General features: G+C 40.8%; 1 protein-coding gene across 4 annotated transcripts in view; it reads left to right on the forward strand.

Moving 5' to 3' along the window:
• LOC139472744 (titin homolog) overlaps positions 1–17,306 on the forward strand; it is a 76,382-nt gene that overhangs the window by 46,653 nt on the left and 12,423 nt on the right. For all 4 annotated transcript variants that reach the window (XM_071255215.1, XM_071255222.1, XM_071255228.1 and 1 more), the window contains 10 exons: positions 1,689–1,763; positions 2,559–2,633; positions 3,427–3,501; positions 4,295–4,369; positions 5,165–5,239; positions 6,033–6,107; positions 6,903–6,977; positions 7,773–7,847; positions 8,639–8,713; positions 9,503–9,577. In XM_071255215.1, coding sequence (XP_071111316.1) covers positions 1,689–1,763; positions 2,559–2,633; positions 3,427–3,501; positions 4,295–4,369; positions 5,165–5,239; positions 6,033–6,107; positions 6,903–6,977; positions 7,773–7,847; positions 8,639–8,713; positions 9,503–9,577 — 750 coding nt within the window. The remainder of the gene's footprint in view (positions 1–1,688; positions 1,764–2,558; positions 2,634–3,426; positions 3,502–4,294; positions 4,370–5,164; positions 5,240–6,032; positions 6,108–6,902; positions 6,978–7,772; positions 7,848–8,638; positions 8,714–9,502; positions 9,578–17,306) is intronic.

The following is a 17,306-nucleotide window of genomic DNA, read 5'->3' on the forward strand; positions in this document are numbered from 1 at the left end:
TTCATCTCCGCAACATTGGATGTGTGGACATCTACTCTCAAAAGAAGCTGCACACACTTTGGCTAGATCTTTAGTTATATCACGGCTTGACTATTCGTGTAATTTAATTGCTGATTACGTAACTGAAGCATGATATATCAAGCCTAACTGGTTATAAGTATACAAGAGCACAAAACTAACTTTCCCTGTGCTTTATTGTGATCTTCGCCTTGCTGATCTGTTTCCTTTACCATTTGAATCGGATGTTGACATTCAAAACACGAGTATTTGGTCAAGAAGTTAACTTAAGCTTCAGATACACTGACGATCAAATATTGTTCAATAATGGCACAATAGCCAATTCCCTTCCACTGATTTACCCACCTGAGCTGTAAATAAAAGAGACAAGTGAAACGGACTCGTCTATGTCCTTTTCATGTTTATGCATTAAAGATTTAGAGCGAATTAAAACTAACAAGAAGACTATGACAAGAGGGATGACATAAACTTTCCAAAAGTCACCCATCATGTCGAGCAATAAGCCGGCAGCTCCAGCCCTTTTGTCTACATTTCTGGAGAGATGCAATCCAATCTCTTTAAAATCATATCTTAGTTCTTGCTACCGCTAAACGAAGATCCGAGGACATCCCATTGCGGGTCATGTCAGAACAACCTTTCATCTGACCAATCAGAACATCGCTTATCAGATATGAAAGTTACAGTTGGAATGTGATATTTGATCTTACAACCGCGAAACAACACACACATGGTATTTCGAACGACGGTTATGGGCTTTATGTCTGTATTCAAACAATCTAGACCATCTATTAGCCATTCCAGAGTGTTGTTTTGTTCAGTTTTTAAGAAAAAAATTAGTCTAGTACATGTCCACATATGTTTCAAAGCATAGTCACCAGTTTGAAACTCGTGCCGTAAAGCTCGATTAAGCAGCCCTCTGATTGGCTGTTGTCGACTTCTTGTTAGTCATTCCATTGGTCGGTAAAAGTTCGCGAAAGGTGGGTCTGATGTGACCCGTAATGAGATGTCCTCAGATCTTTGTTTAGCGGTAGTGAGAACTAAAATCTGATTTTAATGAGATTGAGGTGCAATCGAGCTTGCACTTTCTGCGAAGATTTCAAATTACATCATGCCACACATGCTCAAAAGTTGTTTGAACACGGTTACAGTATTCAAGGACTTATTAAAGCTTTCAAGTGAGTGAGTATGGTTTATGCCGCTTTTAGCAATGTTCCAGCAATATCATGGCGGTGACACTAGAAATGGGTTTCACATATTTTACTCATGGCGGGAATGGAATTTAAGCTTTTGAAAAGTTTTCTGGAAGAAATGGGCAGGACATTCCAAATTGTATGCATCAAAGACCAAAATTGTTTCCAATGCAATTCCTTATTGTTGACTTGCACCTTTGGTTACCGGATTTGTTCACTTGAAGATTATGACTTGGCTTTGAACGTGTTTCTGACGGGTGCTACCACTGAAACTGAACACCTGGTATCATGACCATTTGACAGTGGTCCATAAACACATGCTTATGATATAGTGGGAATCATACAATGGACTCTGCTTTTTTACTGGTTATTCTCTGGATTAACTCTGGAAATATTTTGGAAACGATGGAAACACACACAACGTTTGTTTCAACATTGACACACTGAAACAAAATTATATACATTTGTTTTTCGGTACAGGGTGCAGTAGAGGAACGTACAACTATTATTGCCCAAGAAGAATCAGATGACCTCCCTACAGCAAACAACAGTCCTGTAAGTATCTCTGAGTAGCCATGTTGTGGGTATTGGATCTTGTTTTGCCGTTTACCCACCTGAGCTGGAAATTATAGAGACTTTAGAACAAGAGGGATTACATAAACTTACCAAATTACACCCTTTATGTCGAGCATTAAGCCGGCAGCTCCAGCCCTTTTGTCTACATTTCTGAAGAGGTGCAATGGAGCTTACTCTTTCTGCGAATATTTCAAATAACCTCATGCCACACATGCTCAAAAGTTGTTTGAACAGGGTCACAGTATTCAAGGACCTATTAAAGCTTTCAAGTGAGTGAGTGATTGAGTATGGTTTATGCCGCTTTTAGCAATGTTCCAGCAATATCACGGCGGTGAGACTAGAAATGGGTTTCACATATTTTACTCATGGCGGGAATGGAATTTAAGCTTTTGAAAAGTTTTCTGGAAGAAATGGGCAGGACATTCCAAATTGTATGCATCAAAGACCAAAATTGTTTCCAATGCAATTCCTTATTGTTGACTTGCACCTTTGGTTACCGGATTTGTTCACTTGAAGATTATGACTTGGCTTTGGACGTGTTTCTGACGGGTGCTACCACTGAAACTGAACACCTGGTATCATGACCATTTGACAGTGGTCCATAAACACATGCTTATGATATAGTGGGAATCATACAATGGACTCTGCTTTTTTACTGGTTATTCTCTGGATTAACTCTGGAAATATTTTGGAAACGATGGAAACACACACAACATTTGTGTTTCAACATTGACACACTGAAACAAAATTATATACATTTGTTTTTCGGTACAGGGTGCAGTAGAGGAACGTACAACTATTATTGCCCAAGAAGAATCAGATGACCTCCCTACAGCAAACAACAGTCCTGTAAGTATCTCTGAGTAGCCATGTTGTGGGTATTGGATCTTGTTTTGCCGTTTGACCAACTGAGCTGGAAATTATAGAGACTTTAGAACAAGAGGGATTACATAAACTTACCAAATGTCACCCTTTATGTCGAGCAATAAGCTGGCAGCTCCAGCCCTTTTGTCTACATTTCTGAAGAGGTGCAATGGAGCTTACTCTTTCTGCGAATATTTCAAATAACGTCATGCCACACATGCTCAAAAGTTGTTTGAACAGGGTTACAGTATTCAAGGACCTATTAAAGCTTTCAAGTGAGTGAGTGAGTGAGTATGGTTTATGCCGCTTTTAGCAATGTTCCAGCAATATCACGGCAGGGACACTAGAAATGGGTTTCACATATTTTACTCATGGCGGGAATGGAATTTAAGCTTTTGAAAAGTTTTCTGGAAGAAATGGGCAGGACATTCCAAATTGTATGCATCAAAGACCAAAATTGTTTCCAATGCAATTCCTTATTGTTGACTTGCACCTTTGGTTACCGGATTTGTTCACTTGAAGATTATGACTTGGCTTTGAACGTGTTTCTGACGGGTGCTACCACTGAAACTGAACACCTGGTATCATGACCATTTGACAGTGGTCCATAAACACATGCTTATGATATAGTGGGAATCATACAATGGACTCTGCTTTTTTACTGGTTATTCTCTGGATTAACTCTGGAAATATTTTGGAAACGATGGAAACACACACAACGTTTGTTTCAACATTGACACACTGAAACAAAATTATATACATTTGTTTTTCGGTACAGGGTGCAGTAGAGGAACGTACAACTATTATTGCCCAAGAAGAATCAGATGACCTCAGTACAGCAAACAACAGTCCTGTAAGTATCTCTGAGTAGCCATGTTGTGGGTATTGGATCTTGTTTTGCCGTTTACCCACCTGAGCTGGAAATTATAGAGACTTTAGAACAAGAGGGATTACATAAACTTACCAAATGTCACCCTTTATGTCGAGCAATAAGCCGGCAGCTCCAGCCCTTTTGTCTACATTTCTGAAGAGGTGCAATGGAGCTTGCTCTTTCTGCGAAGATTTCAAATAACGTCATGCCACACATGCTCAAAAGTTGTTTGAACAGGGTTACAGTATTCAAGGACCTATTAAAGCTTTCAAGTGAGTGAGTGAGTGAGTATGGTTTATGCCGCTTTTAGCAATGTTCCAGCAATATCACGGCAGGGACACTAGAAATGGGTTTCACATATTTTACTCATGGCGGGAATGGAATTTAAGCTTTTGAAAAGTTTTCTGGAAGAAATGGGCAGGACATTCCAAATTGTATGCATCAAAGACCAAAATTGTTTCCAATGCAATTCCTTATTGTTGACTTGCACCTTTGGTTACCGGATTTGTTCACTTGAAGATTATGACTTGGCTTTGAACGTGTTTCTGACGGGTGCTACCACTGAAACTGAACACCTGGTATCATGACCATTTGACAGTGGTCCATAAACACATGCTTATGATATAGTGGGAATCATACAATGGACTCTGCTTTTTTACTGGTTATTCTCTGGATTAACTCTGGAAATATTTTGGAAACGATGGAAACACACACAACGTTTGTTTCAACATTGACACACTGAAACAAAATTATATACATTTGTTTTTCGGTACAGGGTGCAGTAGAGGAACGTACAACTATTATTGCCCAAGAAGAATCAGATGACCTCAGTACAGCAAACAACAGTCCTGTAAGTATCTCTGAGTAGCCATGTTGTGGGTATTGGATCTTGTTTTGCCGTTTACCCACCTGAGCTGGAAATTATAGAGACTTTAGAACAAGAGGGATTACATAAACTTACCAAATGTCACCCTTTATGTCGAGCAATAAGCCGGCAGCTCCAGCCCTTTTGTCTACATTTCTGAAGAGGTGCAATGGAGCTTGCTCTTTCTGCGAATATTTCAAATAACGTCATGCCACACATGCTCAAAAGTTGTTTGAACAGGGTTACAGTATTCAAGGACTTATTAAAGCTTTCAAGTGAGTGAGTGAGTGAGTATGGTTTATGCCGCTTTAAGCAATGTTCCAGCAATATCACGGCGGTGACACTAGAAATGGGTTTCACATATTTTACTCATGGCAGGAGTGGAATTTAAGCTTTTGAAAAGTTTTCTGGAAGAAATGGGCAGGACATTCCAAATTGTATGCATCAAAGACCAAAATTGTTTCCAATGCAATTCCTTATTGTTGACTTGCACCTTTGGTTACTGGATTTGTTCACTTGAAGATTATGACTTGGCTTTGAACGTGTTTCTGACGGGTGCTACCACTGAAACTGAACACCTGGTATCATGACCATTTGACAGTGGTCCATAAACACATGCTTATGATATAGTGGGAATCATACAATGGACTCTGCTTTTTTACTGGTTATTCTCTGGATTAACTCTGGAAATATTTTGGAAACGATGGAAACACACACAACATTTGTGTTTCAACATTGACACACTGAAACAAAATTATATACATTTGTTTTTCGGTACAGGGTGCAGTAGAGGAACGTACAACTATTATTGCCCAAGAAGAATCAGATGACCTCAGTACAGCAAACAACAGTCCTGTAAGTATCTCTGAGTAGCCATGTTGTGGGTATTGGATCTTGTTTTGCCGTTTGACCAACTGAGCTGGAAATTATAGAGACTTTAGAACAAGAGGGATTACATAAACTTACCAAATGTCACCCTTTATGTCGAGCATTAAGCCGGCAGCTCCAGCCCTTTTGTCTACATTTCTGAAGAGGTGCAATGGAGCTTACTCTTTCTGCGAATATTTCAAATAACCTCATGCCACACATGCTCAAAAGTTGTTTGAACAGGGTTACAGTATTCAAGGACCTATTAAAGCTTTCAAGTGAGTGAGTGAGTGAGTATGGTTTATGCCGCTTTTAGCAATGTTCTAGCAATATCACGGCAGGGACACTAGAAATGGGTTTCACATATTTTACTCATGGCGGGAATGGAATTTAAGCTTTTGAAAAGTTTTCTGGAAGAAATGGGCAGGACATTCCAAATTGTATGCATCAAAGACCAAAATTGTTTCCAATGCAATTCCTTATTGTTGACTTGCACCTTTGGTTACCGGATTTGTTCACTTGAAGATTATGACTTGGCTTTGAACGTGTTTCTGACGGGTGCTACCACTGAAACTGAACACCTGGTATCATGACCATTTGACAGTGGTCCATAAACACATGCTTATGATATAGTGGGAATCATACAATGGACTCTGCTTTTTTACTGGTTATTCTCTGGATTAACTCTGGAAATATTTTGGAAACGATGGAAACACACACAACGTTTGTTTCAACATTGACACACTGAAACAAAATTATATACATTTGTTTTTCGGTACAGGGTGCAGTAGAGGAACGTACAACTATTATTGCCCAAGAAGAATCAGATGACCTCAGTACAGCAAACAACAGTCCTGTAAGTATCTCTGAGTAGCCATGTTGTGGGTATTGGATCTTGTTTTGCCGTTTACCCACCTGAGCTGGAAATTATAGAGACTTTAGAACAAGAGGGATTACATAAACTTACCAAATGTCACCCTTTATGTCGAGCAATAAGCCGGCAGCTCCAGCCCTTTTGTCTACATTTCTGAAGAGGTGCAATGGAGCTTGCTCTTTCTGCGAAGATTTCAAATAACGTCATGCCACACATGCTCAAAAGTTGTTTGAACAGGGTTACAGTATTCAAGGACTTATTAAAGCTTTCAAGTGAGTGAGTGAGTGAGTATGGTTTATGCCGCTTTTAGCAATGTTCCAGCAATATCACGGCGGTGAGACTAGAAATAGGTTTCACATATTTTACTCATGGCGGGAATGGAATTTAAGCTTTTGAAAAGTTTTCTGGAAGAAATGGGCAGGACATTCCAAATTGTATGCATCAAAGACCAAAATTGTTTCCAATGCAATTCCTTATTGTTGACTTGCACCTTTGGTTACCGGATTTGTTCACTTGAAGATTATGACTTGGCTTTGGACGTGTTTCTGACGGGTGCTACCACTGAAACTGAACACCTGGTATCATGACCATTTGACAGTGGTCCATAAACACATGCTTATGATATAGTGGGAATCATACAATGGACTCTGCTTTTTTACTGGTTATTCTCTGGATTAACTCTGGAAATATTTTGGAAACGATGGAAACACACACAACATTTGTGTTTCAACATTGACACACTGAAACAAAATTATATACATTTGTTTTTCGGTACAGGGTGCAGTAGAGGAACGTACAACTATTATTGCCCAAGAAGAATCAGATGACCTCAGTACAGCAAACAACAGTCCTGTAAGTATCTCTGAGTAGCCATGTTGTGGGTATAGGATCTTGTTTTGCCGTTTACCCACCTGAGCTGGAAATTATAGAGACTTTAGAACAAGAGGGATTACATAAACTTACCAAATGTCACCCTTTATGTCGAGCAATAAGCCGGCAGCTCCAGCCCTTTTGTCTACATTTCTGAAGAGGTGCAATGGAGCTTACTCTTTCTGCGAATATTTCAAATAACGCCATGCCACACATGCTCAAAAGTTGTTTGAACAGGGTTACAGTATTCAAGGACCTATTAAAGCTTTCAAGTGAGTGAGTGATTGAGTATGGTTTATGCCGCTTTTAGCAATGTTCCAGCAATATCACGGCGGTGACACTAGAAATGGGTTTCACATATTTTACTCATGGCAGGAGTGGAATTTAAGCTTTTGAAAAGTTTTCTGGAAGAAATGGGCAGGACATTCCAAATTGTATGCATCAAAGACCAAAATTGTTTCCAATGCAATTCCTTATTGTTGACTTGCACCTTTGGTTACCGGATTTGTTCACTTGAAGATTATGACTTGGCTTTGAACGTGTTTCTGACGGGTGCTACCACTGAAACTGAACACCTGGTATCATGACCATTTGACAGTGGTCCATAAACACATGCTTATGATATAGTGGGAATCATACAATGGACTCTGCTTTTTTACTGGTTATTCTCTGGATTAACTCTGGAAATATTTTGGAAACGATGGAAACACACACAACATTTGTGTTTCAACATTGACACACTGAAACAAAATTATATACATTTGTTTTTCGGTACAGGGTGCAGTAGAGGAACGTACAACTATTATTGCCCAAGAAGAATCAGATGACCTCAGTACAGCAAACAACAGTCCTGTAAGTATCTCTGAGTAGCCATGTTGTGGGTATTGGATCTTGTTTTGCCGTTTACCCACCTGAGCTGGAAATTATAGAGACTTTAGAACAAGAGGGATTACATAAACTTACCAAATGTCACCCTTTATGTCGAGCAATAAGCCGGCAGCTCCAGCCCTTTTGTCTACATTTCTGAAGAGGTGCAATGGAGCTTACTCTTTCTGCGAATATTTCAAATAACGTCATGCCACACATGCTCAAAAGTTGTTTGAACAGGGTCACAGTATTCAAGGACCTATTAAAGCTTTCAAGTGAGTGAGTGAGTATGGTCTATGCCGCTTTTAGCAATGTTCCAGCAATATCACGGTGGTGAGACTAGAAATGGGTTTCACATATTTTACTCATGGCGGGAATGGAATTTAAGCTTTTGAAAAGTTTTCTGGAAGAAATGGGCAGGACATTCCAAATTGTATGCATCAAAGACCAAAATTGTTTCCAATGCAATTCCTTATTGTTGACTTGCACCTTTGGTTACCGGATTTGTTCACTTGAAGATTATGACTTGGCTTTGAACGTGTTTCTGACGGGTGCTACCACTGAAACTGAACACCTGGTATCATGACCATTTGACAGTGGTCCATAAACACATGCTTATGATATAGTGGGAATCATACAATGGACTCTGCTTTTTTACTGGTTATTCTCTGGATTAACTCTGGAAATATTTTGGAAACGATGGAAACACACACAACATTTGTGTTTCAACATTGACACACTGAAACAAAATTATATACATTTGTTTTTCGGTACAGGGTGCAGTAGAGGAACGTACAACTATTATTGCCCAAGAAGAATCAGATGACCTCAGTACAGCAAACAACAGTCCTGTAAGTATCTCTGAGTAGCCATGTTGTGGGTATTGGATCTTGTTTTGCCGTTTACCCACCTGAGCTGGAAATTATAGAGACTTTAGAACAAGAGGGATTACATAAACTTACCAAATGTCACCCTTTATGTCGAGCAATAAGCCGGCAGCTCCAGCCCTTTTGTCTACATTTCTGAAGAGGTGCAATGGAGCTTACTCTTTCTGCGAATATTTCAAATAACCTCATGCCACACATGCTCAAAAGTTGTTTGAACAGGGTCACAGTATTCAAGGACCTATTAAAGCTTTCAAGTGAGTGAGTGAGTATGGTTTATGCCGCTTTTAGCAATGTTCCAGCAATATCACGGCGGTGACACTAGAAATGGGTTTCACATATTTTACTCATGGCGGGAATGGAATTTAAGCTTTTGAAAAGTTTTCTGGAAGAAATGGGCAGGACATTCCAAATTGTATGCATCAAAGACCAAAATTGTTTCCAATGCAATTCCTTATTGTTGACTTGCACCTTTGGTTACCGGATTTGTTCACTTGAAGATTATGACTTGGCTTTGAACGTGTTTCTGACGGGTGCTACCACTGAAACTGAACACCTGGTATCATGACCATTTGACAGTGGTCCATAAACACATGCTTATGATATAGTGGGAATCATACAATGGACTCTGCTTTTTTACTGGTTATTCTCTGGATTAACTCTGGAAATATTTTGGAAACGATGGAAACACACACAACATTTGTTTCAACATTGACACACTGAAACAAAATTATATACATTTGTTTTTCGGTACAGGGTGCAGTAGAGGAACGTACAACTATTATTGCCCAAGAAGAATCAGATGACCTCAGTACAGCAAACAACAGTCCTGTAAGTATCTCTGAGTAGCCATGTTGTGGGTATTGGATCTTGTTTTGCCGTTTACCCACCTGAGCTGGAAATTATAGAGACTTTAGAACAAGAGGGATTACATAAACTTACCAAATGTCACCCTTTATGTCGAGCAATAAGCCGGCAGCTCCAGCCCTTTTGTCTACATTTCTGAAGAGGTGCAATGGAGCTTACTCTTTCTGCGAATATTTCAAATAACGTCATGCCACACATGCTCAAAAGTTGTTTGAACAGTATTCAAGGTCCTAATAAAGCTTTCAAGTGAGTGAGTGAGTGCGGTAGGTGTGGGCAGGACATTTGAAAATTGTATGCATCAAAGACCAAAATGATTTCCGATGCAATTCCGTATTTTGATTTTGACTTGCACGGATGCTATTGTTATGGTGACAGTCAAGTGTACAATTTGCAAAACATTTCAAAGCTGTTGCAGTCGTGTAACATTATGTCCGTGCTTCTTCCATGTACAGAAATGTACAAGCAACAATTCTCTATATGTTTTTCTCATGAAATGACAAACAGGGTTACTTTTTTTAATATCATATTGTTATATTTGCTCTTTAGGTCTCTTTTGGATCTGTTATAAACAAGGTAGTAAAAAATATCATGACAATATAGCTGTCGCAACATGTTGACACGTTTTCAAACAAATGTGTTGATTCTAAACCTTTGTCATATAGTCATGGGAAAACGTTTCAGCTGTTTCATTGAAATATTTCAAATTTTTACTTATCCTGCATTACTCCTTAATGCATTCACTGCTTACTTACGACAACCAGAAGGACAGTGCTGTGAAGGTCCTGGGTGAAGAAATTAAGTTGTTGTTCCAAAGTCCCAATCAGTGGCCTTCTGTCGCTGGCCTAAGGTCATCTTCACATCACTGCTTGTTGCAGCACAGCTAGGACGTGTCCCAGCGGAGCTCTCCTTTTGGATTAATTTTAGACCTTTAGTTTTCGTCTACAATCCTCAAATTGATCTGCGATGGGTGATGTATTCTTTTCATATTACTTTCACCATGTTGTGTAGTTTTATGTGAATTAATTAGGCGTGAAAAGACTCTTGTCTTTTTTCCCGCCAGAATATTGTTGTTCGCCGCCATTTTGAATTGTGTTACAATCATTTGCCTGCCAAGGTAGTCATATTGTTTACAATTCTCAGCTACGTATGTATAACATATTCTTATGTTCTTAAATACTACTGGTTTTGGCATAACAGTGAGTTGCGTATACTCAAATTATTGTATACTTTTTCAACTCGTTAAAAATATGTTTGCCAATAGATAGATCAAATCTACGGCTTTATTCCAGTCCCGCTTCATCAACAATTCTTTTATTGCGTACCTATGTTTATGCGATTAAATATTTTTTTGTTGGTCTTTTTGGTTTACATTGAGTTGCGTATATGTACTATTGTATACTCTTGCAAATAGTTTTGCCGATAGATAATTGTTAAATTCTATGGCATTCTTCCTGTATTGCATCATCAATAATGGCGTAATTGTGTAACTTATGATTGAGCGTGGTACTAATTGTCGTGCAAAAAATCTTACAAAGATTATCATCCACGTTCTTTGGTCTGTTCGCAGATGTGTTCTTCAAACCCTTAATGAAAATATAAATGCCCTTGGTTTACACTGAGTTGCGCATACAAAAATATTGTATACCCTTGCAACACATAATTTTGCCGTTAGATTATTGTTCAATTCTTCGGCACTCTTCCAGTATCGTCTCATCAACAAGGGTTTAATTGCGTAACATACCTTTGAGCGTTGTACTAATTGTCGTGGCAAAAACTTACAAAGATTATCATCCACGTTGGTTGGTTTGCATGCAGATGTGCTTGGTTTACATTGAATTGTGTATATATAAATATTGTATACCCTTGCAATTTGTATTTTTGCCGATAGATTATTGTTCAATTCTACGGCATTCTTCCAGTACCATTTTTCAATGGTTTCATTGCGTAACTTATGTTTGCGTGGTGTACATATTGTGGAATAATCACCCAAAGATCTTTATCCACCGTCCTAGGCATGCACGTAGATGTAGAATTCAAAATGTAATTTTTGTGTAAATCTCTAATCCAACGAGTTTACTATATAAAAGCAGGTTACTCACAATTATATTTTAGTACTTAAATATTTTAGTATAGTTTATGGCATCCTCTGGTCGGACAAGGTCCCTTCATGTACATAGCACACAATTTATACCTCATACGCGTATCTCCAACCTGGTCTTAATAACCTTACATTGCATCACAACGGTACGATCACTTTCCGTTTCATATATTCCTATTTGTTAAAACTATGGGAATACACAGCGGCTGCAATCACTGTTTATAAAATATGCCCCATTATAATCAAAGTCTGTGTATCAGTCCGTAATTGGTAGTTTTTAACCATGTTATATGCGTATGCAGTTCAACCACAGTTCGTTTATCAATCCATATTTTGGTATTAGCCAGGTAAACATAGGTCGCGCGCATGCGCAACTTTTCCCTTTTTTCTACCCAGTCAGCCATTAATCGTGTCTCGTGTAATTTTAAGTGCACACGTTATCCGACATCGAAGTCCAATGTTTCAACCACGCTGCTTTTGTGCGACATACAGACAGTCGTGCCTTCGGAAGTAACCTTGCATCGATCACAGGCATGTGGCTCAGCATGGCAAGCCGAGGCAGTCGACGACGATCCACCAGATCAAGATCGCAGACCGCAGGTGCCGATCCAAACAATGGCGCAGACGATGGCGACTTTGTCAACAGAAATGGCGCCGCTCGCCATTGATATGCGGGAGTCGTTCCAGCCAGTGCGCCGGATGAGAATCCTCTCAATTGGGTGATAGCGACAGTGCAAAAGCGTATAAAACAGGATCTTGGCATTTCCAAAATGCCCGGGAATTGTCAACTGCTGCACCTCATTCGTTTCTATATGGAGAACATGGAAGCTAAACAGGCGACCTCCCCAGGGACAAGGGAATTGGATAATTCCGTTGTCGATCACTGAAGGGACACAAGTGGACCCGCTTCAACAGTCAACTCACCTATCATCACCGGAGGACAGTCATCCGTTTCAAACATAGCTGCCCTAATGCCAGAATCCGAACCTGACAGGGACTTCCATTCACTGGCACAGACAGTTCGGAAACTGCAGGATTCTGTGAAACTCATCACGAACTCCCTCCTACCCATGCACAATCAGCCTAGTGCAAGCAATAGCATACCACTTGGACAATCTGATACACCCCCCAGTACACTCCAACAGTTACAGGCCAACGTACCGCAGCCATCTACAACAGGGCGAGGCAGTCGTCCAGCCACTGGCAATTTCACGTTATATACAGCTTTGCCAGCATCGGAACATGTTTCCCAATACCAAGGTAACTCACCTAATACCACTTCATATTCGTCTTTGATGGATGTCGAGGTTGTGTCGGCTTCCCTTCGTAAACAAATAATTGAAGGGAAAGATGTGAATCTGGCATGTCTCTTGATGCCAGACGATATTTCTTCACATCCGAGAGTAATTGAGGTGGGCAACCATGAACTCCACCTAAAGTCCCCTACGGACAACAGGCTACAAAACGTCTTGACCATTCAAGAGTTTATTGTAGCTTTCACCAGGTACAGAAACATAATGGTGCAGGAATGGCCAGGCCGAAAAGACTCTTTGGACCGGTATCAACGGTTGATTGTAGAAATGCATGCCAGGTTTGGAGGTACCCTTTTCTACCAATACCACAAAACATTCTCATCTAAAGCAGCAGCAGCTCTAGCACTTACCAATCATTTACCACCATGGGATCGACATGATGAACACTTGTATTTTACTATGGTAGCTGGGCACCGTGTCAATGCCTGTGAACTGTGCTTCTTGTCTGACCACAGCACAGACTTCTGTCCACTAGTCAGCAGCGCAGACCGTCATCTTCGCACAAGACTCCCAATCTGGCACGAACCAGTCCACAAGCAACGGCAACAAGGACCGGCCCTCAAGCTGATTCAATGGGTAGAACAATCAGATTCCACAATGGACGCGCACTATGTAACAACTTCAATGAGGGCAAGTGCATCTATCCATCATGCAGGTATCTACACACTGCAGGAAGCCACATCCGGGTCATAAGTGCGAGGAGGTCTTGGACAAGCCGTCGCAGTCTTCTGCTAGGAAAAGCAAGAAACAGTGACTGTATTCGACTACTTCACCGTTTAATGTGCCTACCTTGCAACAACTGCTCCAACAACATCCAGACCAACAGTTTGTTAACCAACTGATATCAGGCCTCGAATCAGGTTTTCACACAGGTGTGCAGTATTGTCCGTCTAATTCTATTAAATGCAAGAATCTGCGCTCAGCTCTACACGACACTGAAATCACGACCAATCTCATCCTCAGTGAAGTGCAGAAAGGCTACGTCATAGGACCCTTCAACGCCCCACCCTTTCCAAGCTACAGAATCAACCCAGTTGGTGTCGTTCAAGGGAAGTACTCAAAGAAAAACAGACTAATAGTTGACTTATCAGCCCCGCACAATGATCAAGACAATCCCAGTTTGAACTCTCTCATTGACAAGGAGGACTATTCATTATGATATGTGCGCGTGGACGATGCTATCAACATCATCAAAGCCCTAGGCCAGGGCACTTACATGTGTAAAACGGATATTACTGATGCATTCAAGTGAATCCCTATACATCCAAATTTGTGGCATCTCCATGGCATTTATTGGCAGGACAAGTACTACTTCTTCACCAGGTTAGTTTTTGGCTCTCGATCTAGTCCCAAGATATTCGACCTCCATCACAGGCTGTTTGCTGGGTAGCAACTTATCACTATGGCATTCAAAACATTCTACATCTCCTGGATGATTTTATATGCTTCGAGAACTGCCTACACAAAGGTGTAAAGACTATGGCAGCTTTGATGCAACTCTTCAAAGACCTAAACATTCCTCTGTCGGCAAAGAAAACCGTAGGTCCTTCCAAGTGCGTGGATTATCTAGGTATTACCCTGGACACTATCAGAATGGAATCCCATCTTCCCTACGAGAAAGTTGATAGACTGATTCAAGTCATGGATTCCATTGAAGGGAAGACGAAAGTGTGCAAGAGACAACTCCTAGTACTCCTTGGACACATGCAATATGCCATGCGAGTTATTCGCCTGGGCAGGTCCTTCATGAGTTACCTGTTGCGAAAAGCGCATTCAGTCAAAGAACTACATCATATGGTATCTCTCAACAAACAGTGTTCACAGGACCTTAAAATGTGGAGATTCTTTCTCCAACATTGGAATGGAGTCACAATGTTTATGGACCATCTTATCAGTGCCCCAGACTTTAGCCTATTCACAGATGCCTCCAGTACTGTAGGTTACGGAGGTTATTTTCAAGGCTGGTGGTTCGCTGCAGCTTGGTCAGAGGAATTATCTACATTGTTACGAAAGGACAAATCCATGGCATTGCTTGAACTATTTCCTATCATCAATGCAGCAGTGCTCTGGGGTCACCTGTGGGGAAAGAAATCCATCAGATTTTATTGTGACAATACAGCAACGGTTGAAATCATTAATAGGGGACGATCAAAATGTGTCACCATTATGCAATTTATGCGTAGACTCACCTTTGTAGCTATCAATCGTAACTTTGTGTTCTCTGCTCTTCATGTACCGGTGTCGATAACACTATAGCTGACGCCTTGTCTCGGTTGCAGATGGAGAGATTCTGGGATCTAGCCCCTTTCGCCGACAAGACCCCCACTCAGTGCCCTCCTTTGTCGCAGCTACTGTACCCCTAAACAGGAATCTGGACGAACTATGGAACAGCGCACTAGCTTCATCGACCCACACCGTCTATCAGGCTGGATGCAACGTATTCCTGGGGTTCTTGATGACATGCGGCATAGTGTGTTCGTTCGCGAATCTACCCAACCTCACAGAAGATGTCCTACTGTATTTTGTGACCTACTGCCATTACACCCTGAAGCTGCGTTATGCCACCATCAAGACATATTTGTGTGGTATTAGGTTCGTGTACCTCAAGTACGATATGACCAACCCCTGGATCAATGGCTCAACAACTCGCCTCGAGACAATCATCAAGGCTATCAAAAAGCTGCAGGGCAGTTCCTCCAGGACCAGACTGCCAATCTCAATTACAGTACTTTCAGATATGTGCATCAAGCTAAACCAAGGTGTATTCAACCCATATATTGATCTACTCATGAAGACGGCCTGTTGTATGGCTTTCTTCACTTTCTTGAGATGTGGCGAATTCACCTGTGATGCTTATAACCCAACAATACACTTGTCTATCAACTCCGTTTCATTTAACAATGAGCTTTCTACAGCGTCTGTGTGTCTTAAGGCTTCAAAGACAGATCCATTCCGGAAAGGCGTCATCATCACCTTACACAGGCTGTACGAGGCCCCATTATGCTGCCCAGTTAGGACCCTCCTGCAATACCTTGTTCTTCGCAACCAGAGGACGTCAAATCCTTTAGATCCGCTGTTCCTCATGCCTAATGGTGTAGCCATGGACAGGACGTTTTTCATTGACCATCTAAAACTTGTGTTGCACAGATCTGGGTATGACCACACAAATTACAATGGACATTCATTTAGAATTGGTGCAGCCACCACTGCAGCAACGGCAGGCATTCCAGATCATATGATCAAAACCTTGGGACGTTGGTCGTCGGACTGCTACAACCGCTACATACGCACAGAACAACGAAGCATCCATCAAGCCCAGCTGGCCATGGCTCGGTTGTAACCTCACATGGTAATTAGTTTCCTGATGCATTGTGTGCCAGAGACAGGTGTTATGTTATTGAACAATGACCGCAGACACTTTCATGGATATGTTCACACACCTTTTCTAGTGTTGGCAAGACCTGTACTGGTCAGTAGGGTGTGCAGACCGTACACCCCCTATGTGCCACATGTCAATTCCAGTCAACTATGTTTATATGTTATCACCCCTTTTGTTTGTTATGTCGGGGTATCGGTTGTCTGGCGTCAGACTACAGCCGACTGAAGGCGTATCTCAATTCTGTCACGTAGCACACCCTTAGTTAGCTTACCCATCGAGGTAAAGCAGTACCGTTCTATTCTCTACGAGAATCCCCAATCAACCCCAAAACAATAAATATTTTATTTTATCAATTTGCCTTATGTTGTCTTGTCCGAATCTGAGGAAATAAATTAGTACTTAAATATTTTAGTATAGTTTATGGCATCCTCTGGTCGGACAAGGTCCCTTCATGTACATAGCACACAATTTATACCTCATACGCGTATCTCCAACCCGGTCTTAATAACCTTACATTGCATCACAACGGTACGATCACTTTCCGTTTCATATATTCCTATTTGTTAAAACTATGGGAATACACAGCGGCTGCAATCTCTGTTTATAAAATATTAGTCCTATTTGTATCACAGAACTTAACTATCCTAATGCCCCATTATAATCAAAGTCCGTGTATCAGTCCGTAATTGGTAGTTTTTAACCATGTTATATGCGTATGCAGTTCAACTACAGTTCGTTTATCAATCCATATTTTGGTATTAGCCAGGTAAACATAGGTCGCGCGCATGCGCAACTTTTCCCTTTGTTCTACCCAGTCAGGCATTAATCGTGTCTCGTGTAATTTTAAGTGCAAACGTTATCCCACCTCCACCCACATCACCACCTTTATTTTCAGGTCATCGA

This window comes from Haliotis cracherodii, unplaced genomic scaffold, assembly GCF_022045235.1.
Source record: "Haliotis cracherodii isolate W230 unplaced genomic scaffold, xgHalCrac1.p SCAF_1, whole genome shotgun sequence".
NCBI classification, from domain to species: Eukaryota; Metazoa; Mollusca; class Gastropoda; order Lepetellida; family Haliotidae; genus Haliotis; species Haliotis cracherodii.